Raw genomic sequence first — 26,667 nt, 5'->3', positions numbered from 1 at the left:
CGTGACAAGGAAACGCAGAGGCGTTGTCACCTGTGTACTGTCTGTTGGTTTCAGTTGCTCAGTTCCACAGGCCTGAGCAGAGGGGGGGATATGTGACACCAATGCAGGATTAGAGGTGGAGGAGAGATATATTTGCCCAGGATTCCTGTTTGTGAAATAATTTACCCAAGATTCCTCTCCAGTGTGAAGTAGCAGGTGGAAGACCCTCAACTGTGAGAACTCTAATGAAGAAACACTGAGGGTGGGGATATAACACAGAGCCAGGAGCTCAGTCAGGAGCCTAATTTGGAGAGACACAGACAGGGATCTGTGCGGGCTCAGCTTGGCTTACAGAGACACAGCCAGGTGGACTGTGTGAGAGAGGGAGCCTAATTTGGAGAGACACAGACAGGGGTCTGTGCAGGCTCAGTGTAACTTGGAGAGACTGTGGCCTGTGTGGGAGAGCTCTGTTTGGAGGCGCAGACAGTCGGTCTGTGAGGAGCTCTCTGCTGGGGACACAGAAAGTTGGTCTGGGTGAATGAACGGAGTAAAAGGTTGCTGATAGCTTTGTTTGGAGCTGACAAGGAGAAGCCCTCCAGCTGATAGACAGGAACATTGGATGTAAAGTAAGTGCCGGACAGGCAAGGTTTTCTTTTGCCATTTTTTTTATTTTAGCTGCAACCTTCAAATAAACCTGACTACAAGTCAGCTTAACACTTAAACCTTGGTGTGTGATCCTAGTTGGATGCACCAGACAAGTGTCCTTTGACCCCAGCAAAGGCGATCCTGAGCTTAACCCCTCACAATATATATATATATAAATATATATCTAAAAAATGATGGGTAATAAAATATACATGTACAAGGGGGTTCCCCCCTTCCAGATGTAATAGAAAAATGAGTGTGGGGGCATATGACAACCTATTTTCTTAGTATGTAGCTGTGCAAATATCAGGTCTTTGGGATTCCTAAAACTGTTTTTTCTTTTAGTGAGAAGCTGTGATGGCAGAGGCAAAGCAAGTTTCACGTCGTTGGAGTGTAATTACAGGCCGCCATGAAGTTTTCGTTTCTTCAGGGAAAGTCAGCAAAGGATATTCACACTGGCATGTCACAAACACTGGGGGAGAAGTGTCCTTCCTACAGCACTGTCAAAACCTGGATATCTCGTTTCAAGACTGGGCATTTCACCGTTGAAGCTGAGCACCGCAGTGGGCGCTCTCTAACCTCAACTGACCCAGCAACCTGCAATGCTGTCCATGAGCTGATTATTGAGGACCAATGAATATCCGCAAAAAAGATACTTGACATCTCACGGGAGCGTGTTGGCTTTGTTTTCACCACTATCCTAGACATGTGCAATCTTTCAGCGAAGTGGGTGCAGAAATGTTTGAACAGTGATCAGAAGAAGTAGCCAGTTGAAGCATCCAAAGCCGTTTGGGCTTATTTTGAAGCTGCACAGGTCTTTTTGCCTAGGTTAGTGACTGAAGATGACACAACGTGTCCCTGCGGCCAGGGGAGTGCCGAACCCAGAAATCAGACAAAAAAGTCATGGCGTCCATTTTCTGTGACAAAGACGGTATTCTGTTGGTGGACTACCTACCTTAGGGCTCTAGTATCACCGGACAGTATTATGCTAACCTTCCTGGACCAGCTGAGGGAGGCAATTATGATGAAACACCGTGGAAAGTTGACCAAAGGGATCATTTTTTTGCTGGACAATGCACCTGCGCACACATCCAACGTTGTGGCTGCCAAATTAAACACCTTGGGTTTCCAATTGGTCCACAATCCCCATTACTCACCTGACCCGGCCCCTTCGGACTTATATCTGTTCCAGAAATTAATCCAGGAAATATATTTTTAATGAGGCTACTGCCATGAAATTTACCCAAAATGTCATTAACAACCCAAGTAATCCAGTTAAGATGAAATTAAGTTTTGTACATATACTAATTTTTTTGTGTCTTGCCAGCCCACTTTTTGACCAACTGGCTCTTAGCTGCCTCACACCTAGCTAGAAACAAATTCTGGTAAGAACACTGAATGGTGTACATTTTTAATAATCTGTAGACTCTGCCTTCATCATTAGTGCCTTCAAACATATTATTTTTAGAAATATACAGGTAACAATAAAATTGAATAGGTACTACATATCACCGTTCTATTTCTGTTTGGTAGAATCAATCCTCCTTTCTGGTATTCCACTAGTCCAACACTCTCCTCTACAATCTGATATGAATGCTGCAACCAGGCTCATCCATCCTTCACACCTCCTCCTCTCCCCACTTACCTTTCTGACTTGGTAGGAAAATACTCCCCTAGCCGCTCTCTTTGCTCCTCCAATGGCCTACTAATGACTACTTCCTCACTCATAACCTCATCACATGCACTGGTCCAAGACTTTTCTAGAGCTGCCCCAACTCTCTGAAATGGTCTTCCTCGTCCTATTCGGCTTGCTCCTACTTTCTGCTCATTTAAAAGACCACTTGAAACCCATTTTTTCAAACTTGCTTATGCATCTTCTACTGTTTTTTAAAACTATAACTACTTACCCACCATTCCATATCCCCCTTCCTAGTGTGTGCTTCTGCTCTTTCCTCCTAGATTGTAAACTCTTCTGGCCAGGGTCCTCCCCTCCTCCTGTGTCATTTTTTTGTATCTGTCATTTCCAACCCCTATTTAAGGTACAACGCTATGTAATATGTTGCCGCTATGTAAATACTGTTTATTAATCATTTTTATGCTTTTCTTTTTTTCAGATTTCACGATTGCTTCTGATGCAAAGCTTTCTTTTTTTCATGCCTACGAGATATAAAACTGCATTCCTGATTACTAGAATATATGGCATGTAGCTAGTTTATATTGTTACTTTTCTGTTGGTGGAACCCATTTTTTTCTCCACCTGCCTCCAAAGTAGCATCAAAGCCTATGTCACGCACAGAGAGACAGGACCATTACGGGGTGCTATGGCTTGCTTGGAGGTGATGTGAGTCCTGAGAAGGGCCAAGGGCCAAGAGTCTAGGCAGTAACCAGGTTTTCTCCAGAGCCTCTGATGGTGAGGATGTTGCGCCGCTGGTTACTGCCAGGTTGCGGTCATTGGGCACACCAAGGTGGGCAAAACACGGTACCAAATCACAAAGCAGAAGGATAGTCGAGGAAAGCTGGGGTGGAGGCAGGCAGCAAGCAAGAGAGGTCACACGCCAGGGATCCAGAAGACAGACACTGGTGACACAGGAGCCACTGCAGGCACAGGGAACACAGGAGACACTGGAAGCAAAAGGAGGCACAGGTGACTCAGGGATATCCACAGACAGAGAGGAACACTGAAACAGCACAGGAAAGTTCGCTGGGAACCAACAAACTGGACAACGAGGGGTTAATGCAAGAGTTGGACAGAGGAAACACTGAATTAAGCACCAGATGAACAGGAAGTAGCTCACAGAACTAGAAGTTTGGCACAATGGCACACAGAGTGCAGTTTGTGAGCTAGCTAAATAGCCAGGGCTGGTCAAGAGGCTATTTTCTGATTGGCCAGCGGATTGGATGAAATTATTAAAGCTTGGAAACAGAGGCACGCCCAGCATCAGAACTGCCCGCATGCGCAGGAGAGAGGCGTCTGCGGTGTAGAGGGGAAGACGTAAGTATGACAAAATAACAGGAGGCAAGAAATTAAAATATATTCAATCCCTACAGTATACTTAAGACTGATAACAGAAATTGCAAACTAATTCATTGTGCAATATTACAATATAATGAAAGGTTCATCATAAACTTTTATATGGGCTATCCTTTAATATGAGTAACGTATCGTCTCAACACGTTTCGCCTTATTGGCTTTCTCAGGCGTGGGCAGAGACTTGGATAACAAACTATCAAAAATAACAAGAACAATATAATATGAGATTGGTGTATCTATCACCAGAAAGAAAAACGTCAAAAAAGGATGTAAAGACATTATAGAGTGCAGACATTATGAAGTGCAATACATGGTATTATATCATGACTAAACAGACTATTGATATTTTTTCACTTTCTTATTCGATGAGCATTCGTATTAGTGTTTCCTGTACTTATCTACAGATCGCTAGAAAATACAGATCACTAAAAAATCATGTACATGTGTATCAGTCATTTTTGTAGTACAATTCAATAAAGAAAATACAAAAAAATAGAATATAATACAATACAATATAGAGAATTTTGGAAGATTGTTAATATTTTGTTAATAAAATCATTGAAAAAACTGAATTATTAACTACTTACAGTTTGATTTCCTGTAGTCCAAAATAATATATGGATGCTAAACAGTTTTGGTGTTGTGTAGTAGGTGCTTAATGGAGAAAACCTGGAGAAAGCCTTAAGTAAACTGTATGTAATTATGCCAAAAAGCCTCTTTTTTTCTTCTTCCATTTATCAGATTTATAGGCTTGGCATAAAGTGAGAAAAACATTACCCCTCTCCTTTTTCTTCTCTATAAGTAAATAATTATATTCAATCCCTGTAGACATGTTAATGTACTAAAGCAGGGGTGCCCACACTTTTTTGGTTTGCAAGCTACTTTTAAAATGACCAAGCCAAAGTGATGTACCAACAAAAAAACTTGGACTTAAACTCTACCGCGCACAGCAGTTATTATTTTGAAAGGCAGGGCTCCACAATCTACTCGCAGTGCCTTCTACCGGTGGATCGCGATTCACCTGTTGGGCACCCCTGTACTAAAGTATATCTAAAAGCAAAATGTTTTTGTTCCCTAAACAGTGTAAATGAAGGGAGAAAACCAATGTTTTTTTTTTTTTGCCATTAGTAGCTTATTAGGGAGATTTTTCTCACTTCTTGTCCTGTACACTCAATGGGGAGTTGGGACAATATCATTCCAAAAAGAAGTATATGTCTTCTTGCTCATTTGAAAAGTAACTAGACCCAGGTGCCCATTTCTGTTCTGGGGTTGATTTAAAATATAGTATTTATTTTTATTCAACCTGATATAGACAATAAAAGAGAATGGTTTTCCATTTTAGGAAAAAAAGAATACAAAGCAACATTTATTTTCATGCAAATCTCAAAAATCTTCATTACATGGCATGGTTATGTGAGATTCAGCATTTTGACGATACTCCTCAGCTATAGTGCCCTTGTCAGGTTACAGGGGGTCCGGTCACTACAAAACTACTAAGAGCCACTTAGGCTATATATACATGTGCAATGGTTCTCGTCGAATAATCAATATCGGAGGAGAATTTGGTGTGTGCACATCGCTCGCCGTCCAAATGACCATCCTGGCAGATCCACGGACGATGAACGATCTTAAAAAGTGAAGGAGAGAAAGCGCAGCGACAAATATTGCACATGTGTACATAGCCTTAGAATACTTTACTCTTGACCTGGAACCTCTTGCATGGTAAAGCACACTCCAGCTCCCCAGGTTCTCTCCTAAACCACACTTCTTACGCCAGGAGCTCTATCGCACCAATAGATCACACCCCTCCATAAGCTTGCATGCAAACCCACATCACATACCCAGGCACTATTCTGTACCCCAGTTCACATACCATAGGAACTCTCTTGCACACACTCTCCCCTCTCTCCAGAACCAAACCCCACGCACTTTCCTGCTACCCCTCCACATAATCCAACCCCCCACACACTTTCATGCACCCTCTTCCCAGGACCCATTCCCCACACTTTCCTGCACCCCCTCCACAGAACCCAACCCCCATGCACTCTCCAGCACACCTAATCGCTCCCTATCACCCCCAGATCCCACCACCTTCTGCCTCTTGCATCATACATGTACACTCCTGCACCCCAGATAACCCCCAAGCGCTATCTTGCACCCTCAGATATCATCCTCCCCCTCCCCCATACGCTCTCCTAAAGCTTCAATCGCAACCCCTATATACGCTCCACCCCCTTGCGTTCTCTCGTACCTCTCCAAGCGCAAGACGTCTCACCAAGAGAACTCTGTATGTCTTTCGCAAGGCGCCCCCACTCACCTCTTAAGCATTTCCTTCTAACATGCACACTGTTACCAAACCACACGGTGATCAGCTGACGTAGCAAACAGATAACCGCGCTCTTCAGTCCATGCGGTACAAACAAGGGGTGTGGTGAGATACCGTTCTACTGATTCTGATAGGACAGTAGGGCGGAAACAAGGAGAGGTTTGAACAATATGGGCGTGGTTTATGTAGCGGGTGATTTCGGAGGCCAGTGTGAAGTCTGGCGGGAAGCTGCATTTTAGGGAGAGACGGAAATAACCGGGAAGCATGGAGGGACTGCCAGAATTCTACGTGCTGAGTAATACCCGGGAGCCCCCTGTCAGACTACAATGGTAATAAAGGATGCTTGTTACTGGGTGGGGATGAGCATTTTAATTATACCACCTGTGCCTGCGAATAATTCGTCCATGTGACGTCACGCTGGAGCTGATCTCGTTTTTTATTTATTTCTGACAAGCATAGGGGTATCATGGTTTTATCATCCTGTGCATTGGTTGCCGTGTCTATAATGTGCAGGCACCTACAAGTTCTACTACGATATGGTTTACATGTGTGACAGGAGGTGTCTGTGTCCTATTTTTAAACAGCTGAAAATGTGCATTGCAGTGGAACAGTCACAAAAAAATATACCACTTATCTTTACCAGTGAAAAACCCTTCATCCTTCCACAAGCCAAGATCAGTGATTTCTGTGCCTTACCAGCTTCTCCCTATGTCACTTATATGTGCACTGTGTGAAATCTGGTGACACACCTTCATGGAAATGTAAAAAAAAAAAAAAAAATCTGAACCCACTGCGCATGTGTGTGTTTTTACATTCCAGGACAACCCCTTCTGTGCATGTCCAAAAAAGTGGTATTTTTTTTGAGTTGCATTATATGAAGGGATAGCCACCCAGTTAAAAATGCCATGATAGGTACCCTTTAATGTGTACAAATCCACAGCCACTTGGTAACTTGTGCACCACACGTTCTGTGATACAGTGCCATCCATTACACAGGTCAACAAAAAAATAGTTTTGATCATCAGAAACCACAGCAAATTTTTCCTTATACATCTTCAGTGTGAAGTAAAATAAGGCACACTGATCTACTGAACAGTGTCAGTCAGGTACTATTGTTTCTTTAGAAATGCTTAGAGCAGGGGTATCAAACTCAAATACACTGAGTGTATTAAAAACTTAGACCCAGTTGGGGGCCAAATTCAAAATGTATTAAAAAAAAAATTAAAGTTTACTACGTCATCCATAACTAACAAAAACAAACCCCTCTACACACACTTTAGGGTTGAAAATATTCATTTATATCTATCTATGCAGGTTGTGTGTTGTTCATCATCTCTCATAAAGTTTGTCTGACACTAAATATTACACTATAAATAGATTGAAACAAACACAATGTCAAGCACTATGTTATCATTGCCTAGGCTTTGTGTCACATGATGGGTGTACAGAAATAATGTGATGAAAATGATGTGAGGTGGTAACGTGGGTGGGCCAGATGTAGTTCATTTTAGGAATTATTTGGGGGGCCAAAAAAAGGACCATGAGGGCCAGATTTGGCCCGCGGGCCAGAGTTTGACACCCCTGGCTTAGAGTATGATTTTTTTTTTTGTGTACTCTTTGTCTGGATTGTCGCGGTACAGCATCCAGCGGTAGTCAGCCATCATACTTTCATTCCAGAAACCTTGGTAGCAGTGCTCCAATAACTGATTGTCCTGGTGAAAAGGGTCTCCTTGTTCATCACTCACCATTTCCAAGATTTTTCTAGAAGGATTCCAGATGTGAGTGCAAGAAACGTATTTTTAATGACATGTGACAACCCAGTTTCTGATATGAATCAAGCAGATTCATAACTCCTTCCTTGCAGGAGAATTATGGTTGCCCAGGAAATTTTCACACAGCCACTTGAATGCATCCCAAGATTCTAGATCAGCTGCTGAGAGATTGTTTGAAAACATCATCCTGCAAAACAGACTTGATCTGTGGCCCTATAAATATCCCTTTCTTCATTTTTGCAGTGCTTATGTTTGGAAACTTCTCAACAAGGTTCTGAAAACCCATGGAGTTTGATTTACCAATGGCCTTTACAAGGTTCTTCATCAAGCCTAACTTGATATGAAGAGGTGGCAGAAATATTTTATGCAGATCAACCAGAGGCAGAAACTTGACACTGCTTGTTCCGGGCTTGTAGGTATCTCTTGGTAGCCAATCTCGCTTGACATAATGGACAGCAATATTTTGTGAATCTTCCTTACATTCCCATCAGCAAGCAAATGACCATTAGATCCCCACAGATGTTCCACTGGTGTGTTTTATACTGGGTTGCTTCAAGTAGTAACTTCACGTTGTCAAAGGACTTCTTTATGTTAACTGAACGGGCAATTGGTAAACTTGGTTTGGAATTACCATTATGCAGTAAGACTGCTTTCAAGCTTCTTTTAGAGGAATCAATGAAGACACACCATTCAGATGGAACATGCTCTTGTGACAAACTGATAAAGAGTGCATTTATATCATGGCAGAAGCACAGTGAGCCATCACTAGTGATGAACGTTGTCAAGATATGATTTCATTTTCTGTAGTGAGTTACAGTTACACCCTTTGCAAGCAAGTGCTTCTGTTTAAGCCTAGAAGCAAGAAGTTCTGCTTTGTCTTAGCAGGGATTTGGATCACGAATGAGATCATTATTTCTGCTTGTGTAAAGGTTTCTGGTTCCGAATCTTCATAAGCCAAGTAGTTGGGATCAGATGATTCGGGTTTGTAACTCGCTGCAACTCCGGTGCATTTCTCATCACCTTCTACAGAAGCAAGTCCATCATGCGGGGGTACCGGAACTGGCCTAATTGCAGAATCGAAGCTGGGATGTAGAATTTTGTGCTTGGTTTTATCTGAAAATTCACTCTGTTGACACGACAAAAATAGCAGTCGATTAGATGGTCTCGCAGTTCTTTCCACACTATTGGGATTGCAAATGGCATTGCTGCTTTACGGCGGTTTAGCCAGTCATGCAGTCTGTTTGAACAAATGGTACAGATGAGGTTGAGTTCAAGATTTATCCTGGTCACCAAGTGGACAGCAGAAATATAATTTGTATATCATTTTAGGTTCTGTGTTAATTTGGCGACAATGTGCATTTGTCGTGAATGATCCATACATGTAACAGAAACTGGATCATTAAGGCAATTTCTAGACATGATGACGAATGAAATCAGTTGCAGTTAGTGCAGTCTCTAACCTTAAAAAAAGAAAACTGTCGTTAAATGTTGTAATGTTAAAGCTATTTACAATGAATTTCACTCAGTATATAGTTAGCTGCATCACAAAAACTAAACGTGCTAGAGAAAAACAAAACACAGATTTGAAATCTGCATCAAAAATACTACAAAGCCCATACAATTTTATCTGATAAAAATTACATGTTGACCTGTGTTGTTATTGGCATTCCAATACATCTTCTGTTGTCATTGTACCAGGGCTGTGCAGTCGGTAGATAAATCCTTCGACTCCGACTCCTCAGTTTCTGGTACCCCCGACTCTGACTCTGGTATTACAGGGTTTCTCATTTTATCTTCACGCTTTTGCATTCAAACGTCACACTTTTGCAACCAAAAAAATTAGACCCCCTAATTATTCATAAATCAATACATTTATTATAAAATTAAATATAACACAATATTTTTACCATAAAAGTTTTTCGCAAGAAACATTAATAGAAATATACAAAAATTAACTGATGATTTCTCAATTATTATGTTTTTTACTTTGTATAAATTTAAAAATAAATATCTTTATTTCATGGATTTATACTAAGTTTTAGGATAACAATATTATTCATATTTTTATCTTCAAAGTTATTAGCTTTATATTTAGTATTGCACTTACCCTTATGGCAAGAGAATTAAGTAATGCGTCAAAGAGTTGTGGAAAGATATCTGAATAGAAGTGATGCCTACCAAATAGTAATGGTTTTGGGTTGTTTTCGTACAACCATACCCAAAATTATTAAGACTTTTGAATCTTCAGGTAGAGTGGAAAAATTACCAACAGGAGACCTGAGAAATTCAAAGTTGGATGAAGCCCATAAGGAGGAGTTAGGCAGGTTAATGTTCAAAGATTGCGGAATAAGCCTCAGGGAAATAAAGGATCAATTATTTGTCAAATTTGGAATTAATGTATCGATTCCAACAATTGATAGATGCATTGATAAATTCCAGTGGTTATTAAAAAGAACTTCTTTAATTCCTGCAAGGTGCAATGATTCCCACTCTCTTCAAGAAAGGCTTAGCTATGCTAACAAAATCCTTGATCTCATTGCTAAGGGAGATGGAAAAAACATCTACTTTCTTGATGAAGCAGGTTTTAACATCTCTATGAGAACCAAAAGGGCAAGATCTCCTATTGGACAAAGGGCGGTGCATGTTGTGGCTGGAGTGCTTTCCAGAAATTATTCAACTTGTTGTGTGAGGAATAGAAATGGGACCCTCCACTTTAAGGCACAAGCATTTATTCAAGAAGCATTCCTCAATTTTATTGATGAGGTTTTGAATGTTTTCAGTGAAGAGTGTTCAGCATGCCATCCTAATTATGGGTAATGTCCCCTTTCATAAAACTAGCCAGGTAAAGAGCTTGGTTGAAAGTAAGAGACACCAACTCTTATTTTTACCACCATACTCTCCGTTTCTTAATCTTGTTGAGAACATGTTCTCTAAATGGAAAGAAGTAGTAAGAAGAGATAGGCTAATTAATTGGGTGCTTTATTAGAAAGCATCAATAGTGTATTTTTAACAATAAGCGTGCAGGATTGCTCAAATTATACAAAAATGTTTAGCTTTTTGCCTAAAAACCTGCCTAAATATCTCCTAAGAGGAGAAAGAATTAATGAATATTAAATCATCTAATTATTACATATTTTTATTTAATGTTTCCTGAGAAAAACTTTAGGGTAACATTTATTGATTTATGAATAATTAAGACGTCTAAATTTTGTTGTGAAGTTTGGTTGCAAAAGTGTGAAGATAAAATGAGAAACCCTGTAATATGCTAATGTATTTACCACGTTGATTGAAGGAAGGCAACATACACGCCATTTAACCACAGAGCTACTGGCTAGGAAGCTGACTCTCTACTGTATTGGCCAGTTTAAACAAAAGACAAAAAAATTTAAAGAAAATATAAACAATAAGGTTTTATTTATTGTTTTTATCAAGTTTATCAAATCAGGAACAGGAACTTTACCAGTTTAAAAATATGAACCACATTCTTTGGTAGTTTTAAAACAAAAACACAGCTTAACTACATGAACAAAAACAAAAGCTGGAAAACCTAAAACGGTTTAAATATTAAACTTGGAATATAGTTGTAGAGTAGAATAACTGTTAAAGTAATCCAAAATTAACTCAATGTAGCGTTCTAAGAAAAAAAATTGCTTCTGCCAGATCCTTTTTCATAGAAGCTCTAAAATATGACATGATTATTTTTAGAGCTGAAAATAGTCTTTCAACACTGACTTGGGTGGGTGGCTCGGCTGTTATGGTTCTAGCCACATCACTAATAATCTCGGGATAAACAAGGATGGCTTCTTCTACAGTCGGTTTCGATGAGCGATCATACTTTTCTATTTGTATTTGAGAAAAAGAGAGAAAGAAAGAGGTTTGAGGCTCTGGGTAGTTCTTTGAAAATAAATGGGTGTATTCAAAATTTTTTACATTGAGAAATCGTAGTACATGAAGATACAGTATTTCCCACTGTCCTATTAGACATTCACAGGACAGGGGTTCAGCATACTATACATGTAGACAACTAATAAGAAGTCTTTAACGTCACACGAAAAGTTTTTTCGTGACATCCTAATCTGGCGCGTTTCGCCATGGTGGGCTTCCTCAGGGATAGTTATTTTAGCGTACTGAACGGTCTAAGTGTACATGAATCCGTCACTAGAGTAGTGATCAGAATGGTTAAGACGAAGAAAATGGTGTATAAGAGTATGATTCACAGCTGTGGAAATTGCGAGTAAAGCTTAATATAGAAGTATATATGCCTAATCTGGCTGGGTCTATAAAAAGGTTTATTCATTCATCAGAAGTTTGTAAGGTAATTTGGAGGGGAGGAATGATGCCTTCCCAAAATCTTGAAATGGAGTAAAGCAGGACCAAATGCAGAAAGCAGCACAGCAGAGTGTCTGTAAGTAAACTGTGACAGCCAGATAATACTTTTCTACTTCTTTTAATTCTTTAAAAAACTCCTGCTGGAATATCTTTATTTGGACATTTTCTGGTTGTTTATCTTTCACGCATATGCAACGTCGCTTTACTGTAAGTTTAATTTTGTCCAAGTAGGAATAAGTCTAATTCTTCATTTGAAGAGGATGACCCTGAGTTACCAGTGCTTGTAGCTTCATCCAGTGGTGGTGTTTCAGGTAGTAATCCCTTCATGCGAACTGCTACATCATAGAGGGCCTTTTTTGCAGTATCAGTCTGGTCATCACTCAACAAAATTCGGCTCATTGGATCAACATAAATAGCGGCTAACAAAATTTGATTATCCAGTAAGAGATTCTATCTTTTCTTCATTGAAGATACAATGCCATCAACTATTAACCATCCACTTTTGTTCAGGCAATATATCAAGCTCTTTCATTTCAAGAATTTACCAGGTGTTAAATCTTCAGATTGCAAACTCTTGGTGACAGTAAAGGGGTTAGAAAGTAGATTTTCCAGTGCTTTTACTTGTGTGCAGTGGCTTTCAGTTAATAAAAAATTTTCATTGTCCAGTTCTTCAAGAAAGTCTTTTAGTTCAAGCAAACACTTAACCATCAAATAAGTGCTTCCCCAGCGTGTTGTTTGATCCAAAATGGCTCCTTTTCCTTCATGTCCTTTCAAAATGGCATTTGTTTTAGGGGCCCTGGCTGCAACAGTTACTTGCCTCAATTTGCCAATTAGAGTAGCTGCATGACGATCTTTCAATCCATCGCTTATTGCAAGTTGCAGAGTATGAACAGCACAACGCATATGTTGAATAGTACGCTTATATGCTTCTTCAACAATGGTATCCAAAATGTCACTTTTCTCTTCGCTTTCACTTTCTCCATTACTTGCAGAACTGTCTTCCTTTAATATCTATCTGTCACTTTCTTCATCTACTTTATTCATTTTCTCAATTGTGCTCAACATATTAGAAGCATTATCTGTCACAATACATAGAACCTGTTCCTTTTTAATTTCCAAATCTTCTAGAACAGGGGTCAGCAAACGCCGGTCTTTCCAGATACGGCCTAGCCGGTAGTTCGTTCCGGGCCTAACGCTCCCTGGCCGATCCGGCCTAATGCCGGCAACCCGCAGCTCCAGAGCAGTATCTGCCAGGGGGCGTTAGGAACTACTTGAGCTCCGGTGCCGTCCCCTTGCTGTTGCTCTGCTATTTACCGCGGCCGGGGTTGATACTTTCACCGCTGCGGTAAATAGAGAAGGCTCCGTGAAAGGAAATCCTTCTCCTCCGCAATGCATACGGAGGAGAGGGATTTCATTTCAGGGGGCGTTCCCTTGTGGTGGGTAGAGCCATTAGAGTGGGAGTCCGGCCTAGTGTGCTCCCGCCAACCCCTGAAATGGCCTGTTGGCCATGAAATTTTGCTGACCCCCTGTAGACCTTTTCGTAGATCTTCAATTATAAGTTTCCTTATACTTTCTCTTTCCAGAGAAATACCAAGTTTTTTAGCCATTTTTCCATTTAGGCCTAAAAAGGCTGGCTGTGAAAAGAGGGATAGTGGTACACTATTCTTTACTACCATTTCAATAATGTGGTTTTTGTGATTTTTCTGGTGTCATTGTAATGGTAACTTTGTCAGATATAAATCTTCCTAGTTGCGTTTGGTCTCCAGTGGATTTCTGAACATTTTGTATCCCAGAAGTAGATGGAATATTTTCATTGATATATTTCTCATTCACAACTTCTAACACTTAGGATGAAAACTCTGCAAGTGTCTTTTCAAATTTGATGCTCTTGTAGGTGCATTTTTGTTAGACCCATTGAAATTGCTAATTTTTGCATCGCATTGTTTTTCACCATCATCTTCAAGAATACATTGGCACACGTAATGTTTCCAATCACTTGATAATGTAAAAGTACTCATAAACGGCAGACTTTGTCGTTTTTGTTGACAGACTTTTTGCCATTGTGAATAGGATGCCGCTTTCACTAAAATATAAATATAAAATATGTTATACTAAATAGCATTTTCTTTGATTTAACCTCCCAACCGTTAAGCCCGAACTTTTCCGTGCTATTGCAATTATCGTTAACCCCGAACTTTTCTCACTATATTAAAATCCCCACTTACCTGGTCCCGCTGTGCTCATCCAGCGTCGTGTCCGTGTTCCAGCGTCATCCTCCAGCGTCGATCTCCCTCTCCAGCATCGGGTGCCTTCTCCTATACCAGCGGGACCGGTAAGATGCCGGCCGGCGGAGGAAAAAAAAGCCGGCCGGCTTCTGTCTGCATGCGTGATGACGTCGGCACGTGTGCGGGAAAATCAAATTCAAACTCATTCATTCATTTTGTATTGGATTGAATACAAACTCCTGTATCCAATCCAATACAAAATAATTGTGGAATACCAGAGAGGAGGAGGTTACAGTAGTCAAGACGAGAGATAAGAGCATGTACAAGGAATTTGGTGGTCTCGGGACAAGTAGGGGTGGATTTTGGAGATGTTGTGAAGGTGAAGGTGAAAGTGACAGAACCTGGAAATGTTCTGAATATGGGGGGTAAATGGGAGGCCAGAGTCAAAGGTGACGCCAAGACAACATGCCTGAGGGGAGGGTCGAATAACAGTGTTGTTAACAGATATATGTCAGATAGAGATTTGGAATTTGAGGGAGGATGATGATGAGTTCTGTTTTATCCAGGTTGAGCTTCAAACTCCTTCCCCAGTGTGGGGTGGTGGAGATCTGGGAGTCTCCTTATTAAAGGGGGCTTCCAGAGTCTGAAGTCCTGCTAAAAACGTTTATAAAAGCCCCCATTGTTTTCAATAGAAGCTTTCATAAAAGCTTAAAAACGCTTGAAAAAGCCTCCATTGAGTTCAATGGAAGCGTTTTCATGCGTTTACTCGTGTTTATCCAGCGTTTAAATTTTTTAAACGTTGCAAGCAACGTTTAAGATAACGCTCAAAAGCGTGCCTGAAGGAAACGTGGTGTAGATTAGCCCTTTGGAATGCATGGGGTCTTCAAACATGGGCTTTAAAAGCCTCAGGATAAACGCTGGGGAAACAGTCCGTGTAGACTAGGCCTAAGTGCAACACCCTTTTTTTGCAGCAGCAGCAGCGCCCCCTAATTTTTAATGGGGGGGGGGGCAAAGCTCCTTAGGTGCTCCGGAGCATCTCGGCATGCGCAGAAGGAGCCTTTCCGCGCAAAGAGAAAAATTTGCCCATGTCACGCATGCGCAGTGAGATGGGCTAGTTTTTTCCCCTCCTATATCACCCGATCTCACGCCTTGGTCGGGTTATGTAGGATGAAGAACCAGGAAGAAGAGGAGAAGATTGTGGCGCTTAGTGACATTAGTGAAGGCTTACAATTAGAGCACCTACACATGCTGCCTTTAGATGCCTGACTTCTAATTCTAATGAAAATAGAAGAGGAAGTCACCAGCAGATTGCTTTATTGTAAGAGAACGGTCCAGTTTGAAAAGCCCTTCTAATGCTGTTACAAACTTCAAAATTTTATGTGTAATGTAACTATGTAATGCCTCCACATTCAACATGCAACTATAAACCGCGCTAGGGTGCAACTTGAATTATATAGTGAACAGAACATCTCATGATTTGCATAAAGTAGGCACACAGTTTCAGGGGCTGTCATAGAGTGCAGGGTCCTTATACAGGATATAATTATATATGTGCAAAGAACCCAGGGATTGCTGCAGTTTAATCCTTTTTTAGTAACTTGATCACTCTCAACCAATGACAAGTTCGCATTTAGGGGGACTTGAAGATAACTTGGAGGAGTCCTACCACAAGGTCATGACTACAAGTTTAGGACATTGCCATTTTAATTCTCCATGGTAGATTGTTTAGAGTTAGTGACCTAGGTGCTCCTTTGTTCTTTGGGCTCTAAGGGCCATGTATATTTTGTTACATCTTATTTAACTGTACAGCTCTAGCATTTGCAACAGACAACAATCGCCTACAGTCCCACTCCTTTCCCTGACTTCTTCACCTGGTCTTTTCCTGTTTTTGAAGTTTTTGGAACTCTTAGACCTCAGAATATTGGGCAAAATGTAGATCTCAGTAGGGAGGCTATGTTTAATTCATAAGGTAAGTCAAATAAGGATTTTTGCACCTTTCGAGTTGTGTTGTGTTCTAAATACAGGTTCCTGTGCAAATTGCAATCCTGTACCAAGTGTGCTATTTCAAGCAGGCCTTATTGATATAACATATGAATAACTATTATTTTTCATGGATTACTGTTTTGTTTCTGTCTTTTTCTTCAGGCTACCATCTGCTTCTCAAGAAGCCTTGCAGCTTTCTGCTCCAGTGCTACTTCCTACTTGTTCCCAACTTTTGCTGTTTAGTGTTGGGGATTGGTCTGGATTGTCCAATGACTGTAATTTAGAGGTCCATCTTGAATCATCTGGAGGTACAAAGATCAGTTTAGGAACACTGTCCAATGAATCTAGGTAAGGTTTACACAAATTGACCATTTCCAGTGACCTGTTTTTTTTTCTCCTATATCGTTGCTGTTTGATGTCAGTTTGTTTAGTACAGTAGTTGTGCACCTATTTTTTTTTTCTTACATTAGCCTTTCCTGTTTTTTCATTTTTAGCAATGTTTGCTGTTCTTTCACATCAGCAGTTTCTCTTGAAAAAAGGCATTCGTTAAAAAATACAAATATGCATTCTGTGAAATTATATTTTATGGTTGGCTATTGTTAATTACTAAATAGGAAAACATGTTAACCAGTGCACACAGAAAGGTGTGCTAACTAAGCTTTTATTAGTTATGAAAACCTTGGCATTTACTTATGTGAATATTGTGGTAGGTACGTTTTATACAATAACCAGTAACAAACTAATATACCACAATTCCCTATACTGGCTTTTGTGCACTGGAAGTTCTTTACTGTTTTTGTAGAAATGAGCTTCACAGGATCTCAGTTCTTGGGAGAAAAAAAGTTGTTAGTCCTGTAAAATTTGAATCCCGAATTAGAATTCTACCAAAGACACTGGATGGAGCTTTTACATTGTTAACGCAGTGCAGCCTAATTATTTCTATATAGCCAATGTGTTCACTGAATGAACTGCAACCTCCATGGAGGTTTACTGGAATTTACATTCTATTGATGATAAAGTCTTGTAAATCTATGCCAAATAATTTCTCATTATTTTCATCACTAATATCACTCTTAGTTTTATTTTGTTTGCATTTGGTTTAGTTTGTTACTGCTGCCTCTTTGGTTCTTTTTTAAAACTTAAAGCGAATAGATAGTATGGTCCTTTTTTATTGGTGGTACATCACTTTTCTATTTGTTTAGGTGAAGCCACTGTTTCCAGTGCTGTCCTGGAAGGTATCTCTGTTATCCATTATCCTGATAACTGTATTTTATACTGCAGGTGTTTCATCTGGGATTGCAATTCCAGTAATGATCTAAAGTGTATGTTGGAGGACTCCAATCTGCATGTCACCATACTTTTGAAAGGGAAGGTAAGAACATGAATGGATAAACACCATGTTATGTTATACATGTTTATGTATTCAGGCAGACTTAATTCTTCAGTTTTTCTTCAGGCATTTCTGTACTGTGCTTGTTCAAACTATTTTGTCTTCTGGGTAGTTTGTTGAATTAACATGCAATATTTTGCTGCAATATACTGTACATTGCAAGCTGCTTGCTGTTTCACATATACAGCACGCAAGAAATAAATGTCAGCACTGAATTTATTTTTGACAGCTACCATGGGTGAGGGGTACCAAAACAGGTTGGGCGTTTTTATTACAAATAGAACTTGTTCATTAAGCATATGTGCATCTCACAAGATGGGCAAACAGCTTAAAAGGTAAGTGAATTTGGATAAGACATGCATTTCTCTTTACAAAATGCCTACAGATATTACGAGTATGATATGATATACTTTATTCTCTGACATCAACATTGTGATGTTTTTGACCCCTCCTCCATGCAAAATGTCTTCAGTTGGAGGATTATTGAGGATTTTTATACATTAACTGCCATTTTACATGCCTCCATACAATTTATTTGTATTCAAATTGGAACTTTAAATTAACCAGCCCATAATGGTCTTTTTTATTGTGGGTCATTCTTTGGTAAATTTGCTAGTGTGCTTCGAGTTATTACTTTTTGAAGAAAGTTTTTCAATTCATTTTCCACTATTCAACAGATAGCCACACACTTTCATATGATACAGAATTCATAGTGGCTCAGTGACTGCAAGCTGCCCATTAACCTAAAGCTGCTAAGAAACCCCAGACCAGACCATACCATACCACAAAACAAAGGTGATGACAAAAGCCAAAAATAAGAACTTGCATTCAATAAAATAACAAAGAAAGGGCAATAGTATATTAATAGACATATAGGCATAATAAACGTATGGATATTTGAAATGAAGAACCTAAGTGAAAAAGGGAGGAATTACGGGGAAAGGTATCCTACTATTTGTAAAATGCCTTCACAGTTGGCAAAAATTTCTTCTAAAATGTGGTCCTTGGTTTGCACCACTACTATTAGTCTGCCAAAGCAATTTTATATTTTATTTGTCAGTCCACAGGACATGGCCTGGTCTTTTCCCTTATCCTAAATTCTGGACTTCAAAGGAATTTCTTAGGCATTTAGGATTTTCTGAAGCTTATCTTCAATGTAAATTAAATTTGTTCAATCTTTTTCTGATTCTATATTCACACACTTTGAAATCATTTAGAAAGCTTGCCCTAAACCCAAAGACTAACTAGGAAAAACACTAACTAGGTCCATAATTTAATTCCGAGAAATCATGCCTTTTTACAAGTTGTAAGGTCTTGCCCAAAGAAAGTGGATTTAACCAGAATATTAAGCATGAATGGTGTGCCTGTTGGACATTATAAAACATTCCAAACACCTCTACAGACACACTCCTTTGCATAGAGAACTAAGTTGCCTTGAACATAAGGGTTTTGCACCTGTCTGTTTTATTTTTTTCTGTAAATATTGCTTGCTTTATTTTAATAAAGTATTCAAAAATATTTAGTTAGAATCACTTAATGCTCCAATTAAAAATTAAAGAACTGTGCCCTTTTTCAGTAGCTACCTTCATGTACAACTCTTCTGTATGTATCTGATACTAGTGACTGACACTTCTTATCCTAGAATAACTGTTCTGCTCCTCCATAGCTTAGAGAGTAGACACTGTCCACCTAGGACAGTAAGTATTAGTGAATTTTGAAAAAAAACAAACATTACTAACATTATAGATAAAACGGAGGAATAAGTGTAGATACAAAGTGTGACATATACTGGATTACCCAGGGGATAATGCAGCCCCCAAGTTTTAGGACTGTTAATTTGTATTATATTTAACCTTTGTTCTTGGCTTTAGGCACACTTTATGAACAATAGACCAAACCAGGAAAGCAGGAAGAGAAAACGATTGAAGGACAAAGAGGAGAACATTTGTCCTAACAAAGAGATGAAGTGTGATACGGCAAAGCAGAAGAATAAGAATGGCAAAGGTACATCATTTACCAAGCTAGTTGCTTCTGCAAAAACAACTAGTGGCATTTCAGGTAAGTAAGGGACTTTTTATTAATAATAATAATAATAATAATAATAATAATATATATATATATATATATATATATATATATATATACCCTATATATTTACACATATACTGAGTTTCCCTGTTTTCCTTTTAGCCTTCATAAACTAAATTTTGGGGATTAACAGAACTTTTCTAAATCGCCTTTGTATTTTTACATTCAGGTGTCCCGTCAGGTCGTTGGGGTCATGCATTATGTGCTGCTGACTCTGAATCAGTGATACTCATTGGGGGTCAAGGCACACGCATGCAGTTCTGTAAGGATTCCATGTGGAAGCTTAACACAAGTAAACATAATCAGGATTTTGTGACTACATGTACTGTAACAGGATTAAAGTAATTTGTCTGGCTTTGCTCCTTGTTGTTGCAGCTATAAAGATTTAGCGATAGTGGTGTGTTTTTATATTTTTTAATTGGAGTGAAATTATTTATTACTTGATATATTAGTTGTTCCAAACAGGTGTTTAGATTGATTGTGTCTGATATATTATTCCTAATATTTTAGAGAATGACACATGGTCCCCTGTGGAAGCAGTGGCTGATGGTTCCACTCCAGAAGCTCGAACAGGTCACACCACAGTCTTTGATCCAGAAAGCCGTCGGATTTATGTGTTTGGAGGTTCCAAAAACAAGAAGTGGTTTAATGATGTTCATATTTTGGATGCAGAGGCCTGGAGATGGAGGAGTGTTGAGGTTAGTAAATGTGTTTCTGATATCATTGCTTTCAACTGTCCTTGTTATTGTCTTGAATTTTAAACTGAATAAATATTGCATTTTTGTTCTTTTTTTTTTTTATAGGCCCAGGGGAAAGTTCCTCCTCTCTCTTATCATTCTTGTTCCCTTTTTTTGGGAGAATTATTTGTATATGGTGGGGTATTCCCTCGTCCGAACCCAGAACCAGATGGTTGCAGTGATTCAGTATACATCTTTGATCCTCAACATGAAATTTGGTACCAGCCCATTGTTTTAGGGAAAAAGCCTTTGGCTCGTTCAGGGTAAGACTATTCTGCAGCAAACAGTTCATGTGCGTTCTGACCTAGGAAGGGTAGCTGTCTCCTGCGAAACCGTATGTGATTGGGTGGTCAAGAAAGGACTCTGTGAAATGGCATGATTAATTGCTTTTTATACAAAATAGAGGTTAATTAAATGTTAGAGAAAGGTCCATCTGTGAAAGGATTTTCTTTCCACTAAATATACTGAAAACATGACCTGGACCATTGCATTTACTTCTCCTTTAAAAAAAAAAGGAAGTTTGTGCAGGGAACAAGGCACATGCATTTGGTTAATGAGTAAAATTCCTTTGTTGGTTGCAGAGATTCTTTAGAATACTGTCCAATCTCCAAGTCTGTTCATGAGCAGTTTTGATGTGCCCTACCTAACCAGCTTGATTATGTAAATAAATGCTCATATCACATGTATGAGTCTCAAATTACATGAGCAACACTATCTCCCCTTACTAAGCGATTAAAATGCTTGTTTCCAGTCGCCCCATTCATAACATTTCTGTATCTGTAGGATTGACAATTAGAATCAGATCATTCAGTAGTAAGAGATAAAAAATAGCAATATAGTTGATCAGCTTCAGCCTTGTTAATACAAGCTTGAGTTTGTATACCAGCAATGTTTAAAAAAAAACAAAAAAAAAAAAAACAGATACTGAGAGAATATGTAAGCTGCCATTTCTGACCTAGTTAAAAAAAGTGTATAGTTTGAATGGTTGGTGTTCTGATCCTCTGCCTTGAATGCCTTTCTAATTGCTGACCCAGAATGAGTATGCAGCTCAAATGTTCAGCTAATTGCAGTGAACAATGCCAAGTATCCCCTGCAAACCTTTAGCTGCTAAGAATTAATGAACTCTCATTGTCATTTGTTTTTCTTGCTATGTTTAATTGTATTTTAGGCTGTGATTACTTTATAACTGATCTATTGCCTTCTGTTTAGGCACACTGCCAGCTTACTAAACAAGGAGCTTTACATATTTGGAGGTTGGGACACACCACTGTGTTATAATGATCTCTTTCTGCTTGATCTGGGTAAGTGAGAGTTGAATGTATTCCAGACTGGCTGACATTTACACATAAGTATTATTATTATTATTATTATTACTATTTCACAGTATTTATATAGCGCCATCATATTACGCAGCGCTGTACATAGTCCATAGTCGTGTCACTAACTGTCCCTCAAAGGAGCTCACAATCTAATGTCCCTATCATAGTCCTATGTCATTAATGTGGTCTAAGGTCAATTGTTAGGGAGAAGCCAATTAACCTCACTGCATGTTTTTGGGATGTGGGAGGAAACCGGAGTACCCGGAGGAAACCAGAGGAACAAAAATGGCACAAGAGTCAATAAACAACGTTCACACAATATGAAGAGTTGTGTCATTTCTGATCTACAACTAGACTAAAAAAATTTGATAATTATGGTCTGTTTTTTTATAATTCTACAAGTGTTGCAGAGGCAAGGCAGTTTACAACAGTCTGTTCTCACAGGTCAATGAATTAGGCACAATTTGTATAGCTTAGTGAATTTTTGTTTTGAAAAGCAATTTCATTTAGCACATCTTCATTCACTAACATACAATTATTCAATCAGGTGCAAACCTCAAACTTTTTTTTTTTTTGGCCTGAATATTTTTAAATGTTTGATTTTTGTGGTTTTGTCTTACTCAGGCTTCTAACATTTTTTTTATTTTTGGTCTAGGACTTATGGAGTTTTCTCCGGTAGAGGTGAATGGGAGTTCCCCCAGCCCTCGTTGGTAAGCACAACTTTGTAATACTGCCCAGCCTTATTTGTCCCAGTAGGCCTCTTCTACTGGAGCATGTGCATTCTTATTGAATTGTAGGTATACAAATATATGGGTATTTAAAACCAGCTGCTTTCGTTTTTCCGCTGCTTGTCTTTTAAATGAATTGAATACTATGTATATGTTAAAGCGTACCTAAACTCAAAATTTTCAATTTACATAAAAGGATAGACCCTTTTTAGAAGAAGAGAAGATGGCAGCTCCAGGATATATGCTGGGACGACGCGGGACCCAATGCAGGACACCCCCCGAGGACTGCCCTGTGGGACTAAAGAAAAATGTGTTAATAATTTTTTTTTTTTTTTTTAGTTTAGTTTCACTTTAACCTCCCCAGCAGTCTAATTCCGGCAAAATTTACATGCAAAAAGCGGTACAATTTTTTGCATCGAAATTTGGTTTTCATTGTAGACTATAATTCTTAGACATAACTCACCAATTTTTAATAAAGTTAATAATAAACTTTAAATAACAAAACACAAAAATCTGTTTAAATATTTTTTTTAACATATTTTAAATATTTAAAACTGTACAGTACCATAATTATATATATATATATATATATATATATATATATATATATATAAATATTTCTTTGTATTGGACTCAGTACAGCTTTTTTGTATTGAATCCATTACAAAATTATTTGAATTTCCCACCAATCCTCCCCCCCTCCACACACACACCGACGCATGCATCAACATCACCGGGAAACCCCAGGGATCGTCGCTGCATTCGCTGGCTGGAGATTGAGGAGGAAGGATGTGTACCCAGAACCTGCAGGGACCAGCAGGCGCCAGGGGACAGCGATGGAACAAGGTAAGTGTTTTTTTGTTTTTTTTTAGTTAAAAGCTACCCTGAGTGTGACTCGGGAATACCGCTTTTTGTCTGGAAAATCCACACTCGGGAATACCGCTGGGGGGGTTAAGTTTTTCAAATGTTTAACAATTACTGCAAAGGCCCAATTGTCCCAGGGTCACCAGAATAAAAATACTGCAAACTTTTCTTCTAATAATTCTTATGCCAGAACTGATAACAGAACTTTGCACTAATAAATGTCAGCATGTAGGTTTTAAACAGACAGTGTTATGTTTATTGATGTTTTATTTTTATAGTTACTTTATTCCTAAAATGTTTCTTATACACTGGTAACAGTTTTTTTTTTTTTTTTTTTTTTTTTTTTTCAGCTGGCATTCAGCTGCCACCATCTCTGATACTTCTTTCCTAATCCATGGAGGCTATGATGGGAATCAGGCTTTAAGTGACACCCATTTTTTCAACACAGGTAAAAATGTGACTTTTTTTTTCTCAACCGGTTTTACAGTTTTAAGCTCTGGCTACTAATAGGCATGAGTGAACCTGTGAGTCATTTTAGGCTTTTAAAAGTAAGATTGTTACCTACTGGTAAGATCAGATACAGTTCTTGTTAGTTAGAAGAAAAATCTCTGTATGCCTTCATTTTGGTGGACACTTGACTTCAGGCATAAGGACCACCAACTGCTATTTACCTGCCTGATGAGAGTCTGCAATTTAGTCATGGAGAAATTCTCATTGGTCCTCTGAATTGAAGTTGTCATGACTTACTCTAAAGTTAGGCCCTTTTTCCAAATAGTTTCAGCAAGGTAACAGAAGGATAGCTTCCCAAGTAACAAATGGCTCAGGAGTTGGCGCTCCAGTCTTTGCAGCGCTGGGTCACAGGTTCGAATCTCAGCCAGGACACTATCTGCATGGAGTTTGCAGGCTCTCCCTGTGTCTGCGTGGGTTTCCTCCGGGTACTCTGGTTTCCTCCCACATCCCAAAAACATGCAATGAGGTTATTGGCTTTCCCCCCAAAAAAATTCACCTTCGACTACATTGATGACATATGACTATGGTAGGAACATTAGATTGTGAGCTCCTTTGAGGGACAGTTAGTGACACAACTATGGACTTTGTACAGCGCTGCGTAATATGATGGCGCTATAAAAATACTGTGTAATAATAATAATACCAAACATCCTATATATTGTCTGATACATTCATTTCTATCACTTGTCCGCTTTCAGTTTATTTGCATCACATTAGAAAAAAATGTGCTGTAAATGAGATAATTGCAAATTTAGTTAAAGTAACCATATCATGTTGAAATATACCCACAAAGCTTCTGAGAGTTTACAGTGAACCTGAACTGCAACAACACTCTTGTCACAGCTGCATTTACTTGCAAACCTTCAACATGTTAGATTTTTTTACCCCCATATTATTCTTCTTAGATAACTTGCCAATGTGAGTTTTTGAAGCACTGATATATTTTAGCCCCTTTTCTCCAAAACATTCTCCACCAGGGAATGTTTTGGTGAAAGTCAGATTCACTGCTTTATTGAACTGAACAATGAATTGTTTACAGTTGCTGGATTACAGCTGTTTCTGAGCTGTATTACATTTATTTGTTACAAATCTGTTAAGTAATATTTGGCTACTTCCTAGTTCTCCCCAGAGGGTTTTAGCCAGTTGCTCCGCCTGGCTGCTGTGAATACCCTGCCCACCTCTCCTCGGCAGCTCTCATCCTGTGCAGAGATCTCACTGAGACTACCCTGAGCCATCTGTGCTCTGTGTCATCTGTTCAGAGGATTGCTGCTGGGATGAGAGGTGAGCACACACAGTTCAGCCTTCATGTGAATGAGACACAGGCATCCCCGCCCCCATCTCATAGCACAAGCTGGGATTTCTAAAAAAAAAAAAAAAAAAAAAAATGCCGGTGAAATGTATCCACTGCTAGAGCTGTGTGTGAAGTCTGCATGTCATTCTGCATCCTCACTACTCTCTGTGTACAAACCTCTATATCTCCTAAACTGTATGTCACAATGACCTGTAATTTTCAGGGTGCACAGAGGACCATCATAGATACTAGTTACGACACTTTCAAGGTTTTAAGGTATGGGGGTCAAAAATATAAACAGGTATGAAAGTTGAACATTGGGGTTGCTGTTTTAGAGGAAAGTGCAACTAGGGCCCTAAATTGAAAATGCAATTAGGGGACCCCAGAGCCACTAACATAGCAAGGAGCATTGGGGTGGGCCCCTAATTATATACCTACCTGTCACAAATCTATACCTATGAAACTACTGTCTGCTTCTCTTCTTTGAAGCCCAATTTCTCTGAGGGTGGGGGTTACAAAACTGAAAATTTAGGTGCAAGTGGCGGGCACATTCTCCCCTTACAATCTCATTACTACAGCATCATTAGAACATAAAACACTCTGCCCATTAAAATGGGCTTCCCTGCCCTGGTACACATTCCTGTCCACTTAACTAACATTCTGAACTTTAATTGGCGAATGGGGAGGTGTAAGAAACCAAAAATATAGGTACAAGTGGGGAACATCTGTGACTAACATCCCCTAAAACTTTATTATCATTATTTATCATTAGAAAATGAACTCTGCCCACTAAATTTTATTGAGGTTGAGGTACTGGAAGATTACAGTCATGTGTAACAAGGAAGTGCATTTTGATGGAGTTTTTTTTTTTTTATGTTGTAATGATGCCATGGTGATGAAAGGTGATAGCCACACGTGTCTCCCACTTCCACCTATATTTTTGTTTCCCTTCACCTCCTAATTCTGGAGAAATTGAGGTTTGAAGTAGGGATGCAGACAGATATGTGTAACAGAGCAGGCAGTACATTTTGCTAGGTAGAGATTTATGTTCTCATAATGCCATAGTAGTTACATTTTAAAAAGGTTTAGCTACAAGTGTCCTCCACTTGCACCTAAAGTTTCAGTTTCCTATGCCTCCACGTGTACCTTAAAAATTTCAAGTTAATACAACGAACGGTTTAGGAGATATGAAGGCTTGAACAAAGCGAGTTGTTAGGCTGCAGAATATGACACGCAGCTTTTACACTCACATTGCGCTGCCGATGACATTACATACTGCGGATAAACTTCACAGACAGTGTTTTTATATAGAATATGGGCAGTGATAAGAGGGGGTCACTGTCTGTCTTGTCCCCATCTGATATCACGTGCATGATGCTATTAAAGCATCTCCAAATTTTTAACATTATATTAAAGAGTGACTTTCTTTATGTAATGGAAAAATGCGTTT

The 26,667-nt window shown here is 39.1% G+C and overlaps 1 protein-coding gene and 1 long non-coding RNA gene across 3 annotated transcripts in view; both read left to right on the top strand.

Annotated features, from left to right (window-relative positions):
• Positions 1-4,227, top strand: part of LOC140337666 (uncharacterized) — a 93,001-nt gene extending 88,774 nt beyond the window's left edge. Inside the window, exon 3 of the long non-coding RNA XR_011922113.1 lies at positions 2,739-4,227. This is a non-coding gene — a long non-coding RNA (uncharacterized lncRNA). The remainder of the gene's footprint in view (positions 1-2,738) is intronic.
• Positions 4,228-6,151: 1,924 nt separating this feature from the next.
• LOC140337664 (uncharacterized) overlaps positions 6,152-26,667 on the top strand; it is a 24,935-nt gene continuing 4,419 nt past the window's right edge. The window contains exons 1-10 of one of the 2 annotated variants that reach the window (XM_072421437.1): positions 6,152-6,310; positions 16,453-16,638; positions 17,572-17,662; positions 19,552-19,738; positions 19,938-20,060; positions 20,279-20,466; positions 20,572-20,768; positions 21,715-21,806; positions 22,480-22,534; positions 23,767-23,864. In XM_072421437.1, the coding sequence (XP_072277538.1) occupies positions 6,246-6,310; positions 16,453-16,638; positions 17,572-17,662; positions 19,552-19,738; positions 19,938-20,060; positions 20,279-20,466; positions 20,572-20,768; positions 21,715-21,806; positions 22,480-22,534; positions 23,767-23,864 (1,282 nt within the window). In that variant the 5' untranslated portion in view covers positions 6,152-6,245. The remainder of the gene's footprint in view (positions 6,311-16,452; positions 16,639-17,571; positions 17,663-19,551; positions 19,739-19,937; positions 20,061-20,278; positions 20,467-20,571; positions 20,769-21,714; positions 21,807-22,479; positions 22,535-23,766; positions 23,865-26,667) is intronic. The other variant, XM_072421438.1, reaches the window with a different exon arrangement.

This window comes from Pyxicephalus adspersus, chromosome 9, assembly GCF_032062135.1.
Source record: "Pyxicephalus adspersus chromosome 9, UCB_Pads_2.0, whole genome shotgun sequence".
Classification (NCBI taxonomy): domain Eukaryota; kingdom Metazoa; phylum Chordata; class Amphibia; order Anura; family Pyxicephalidae; genus Pyxicephalus; species Pyxicephalus adspersus.
This window is presented reverse-complemented; position numbering and strand designations above follow the sequence as displayed.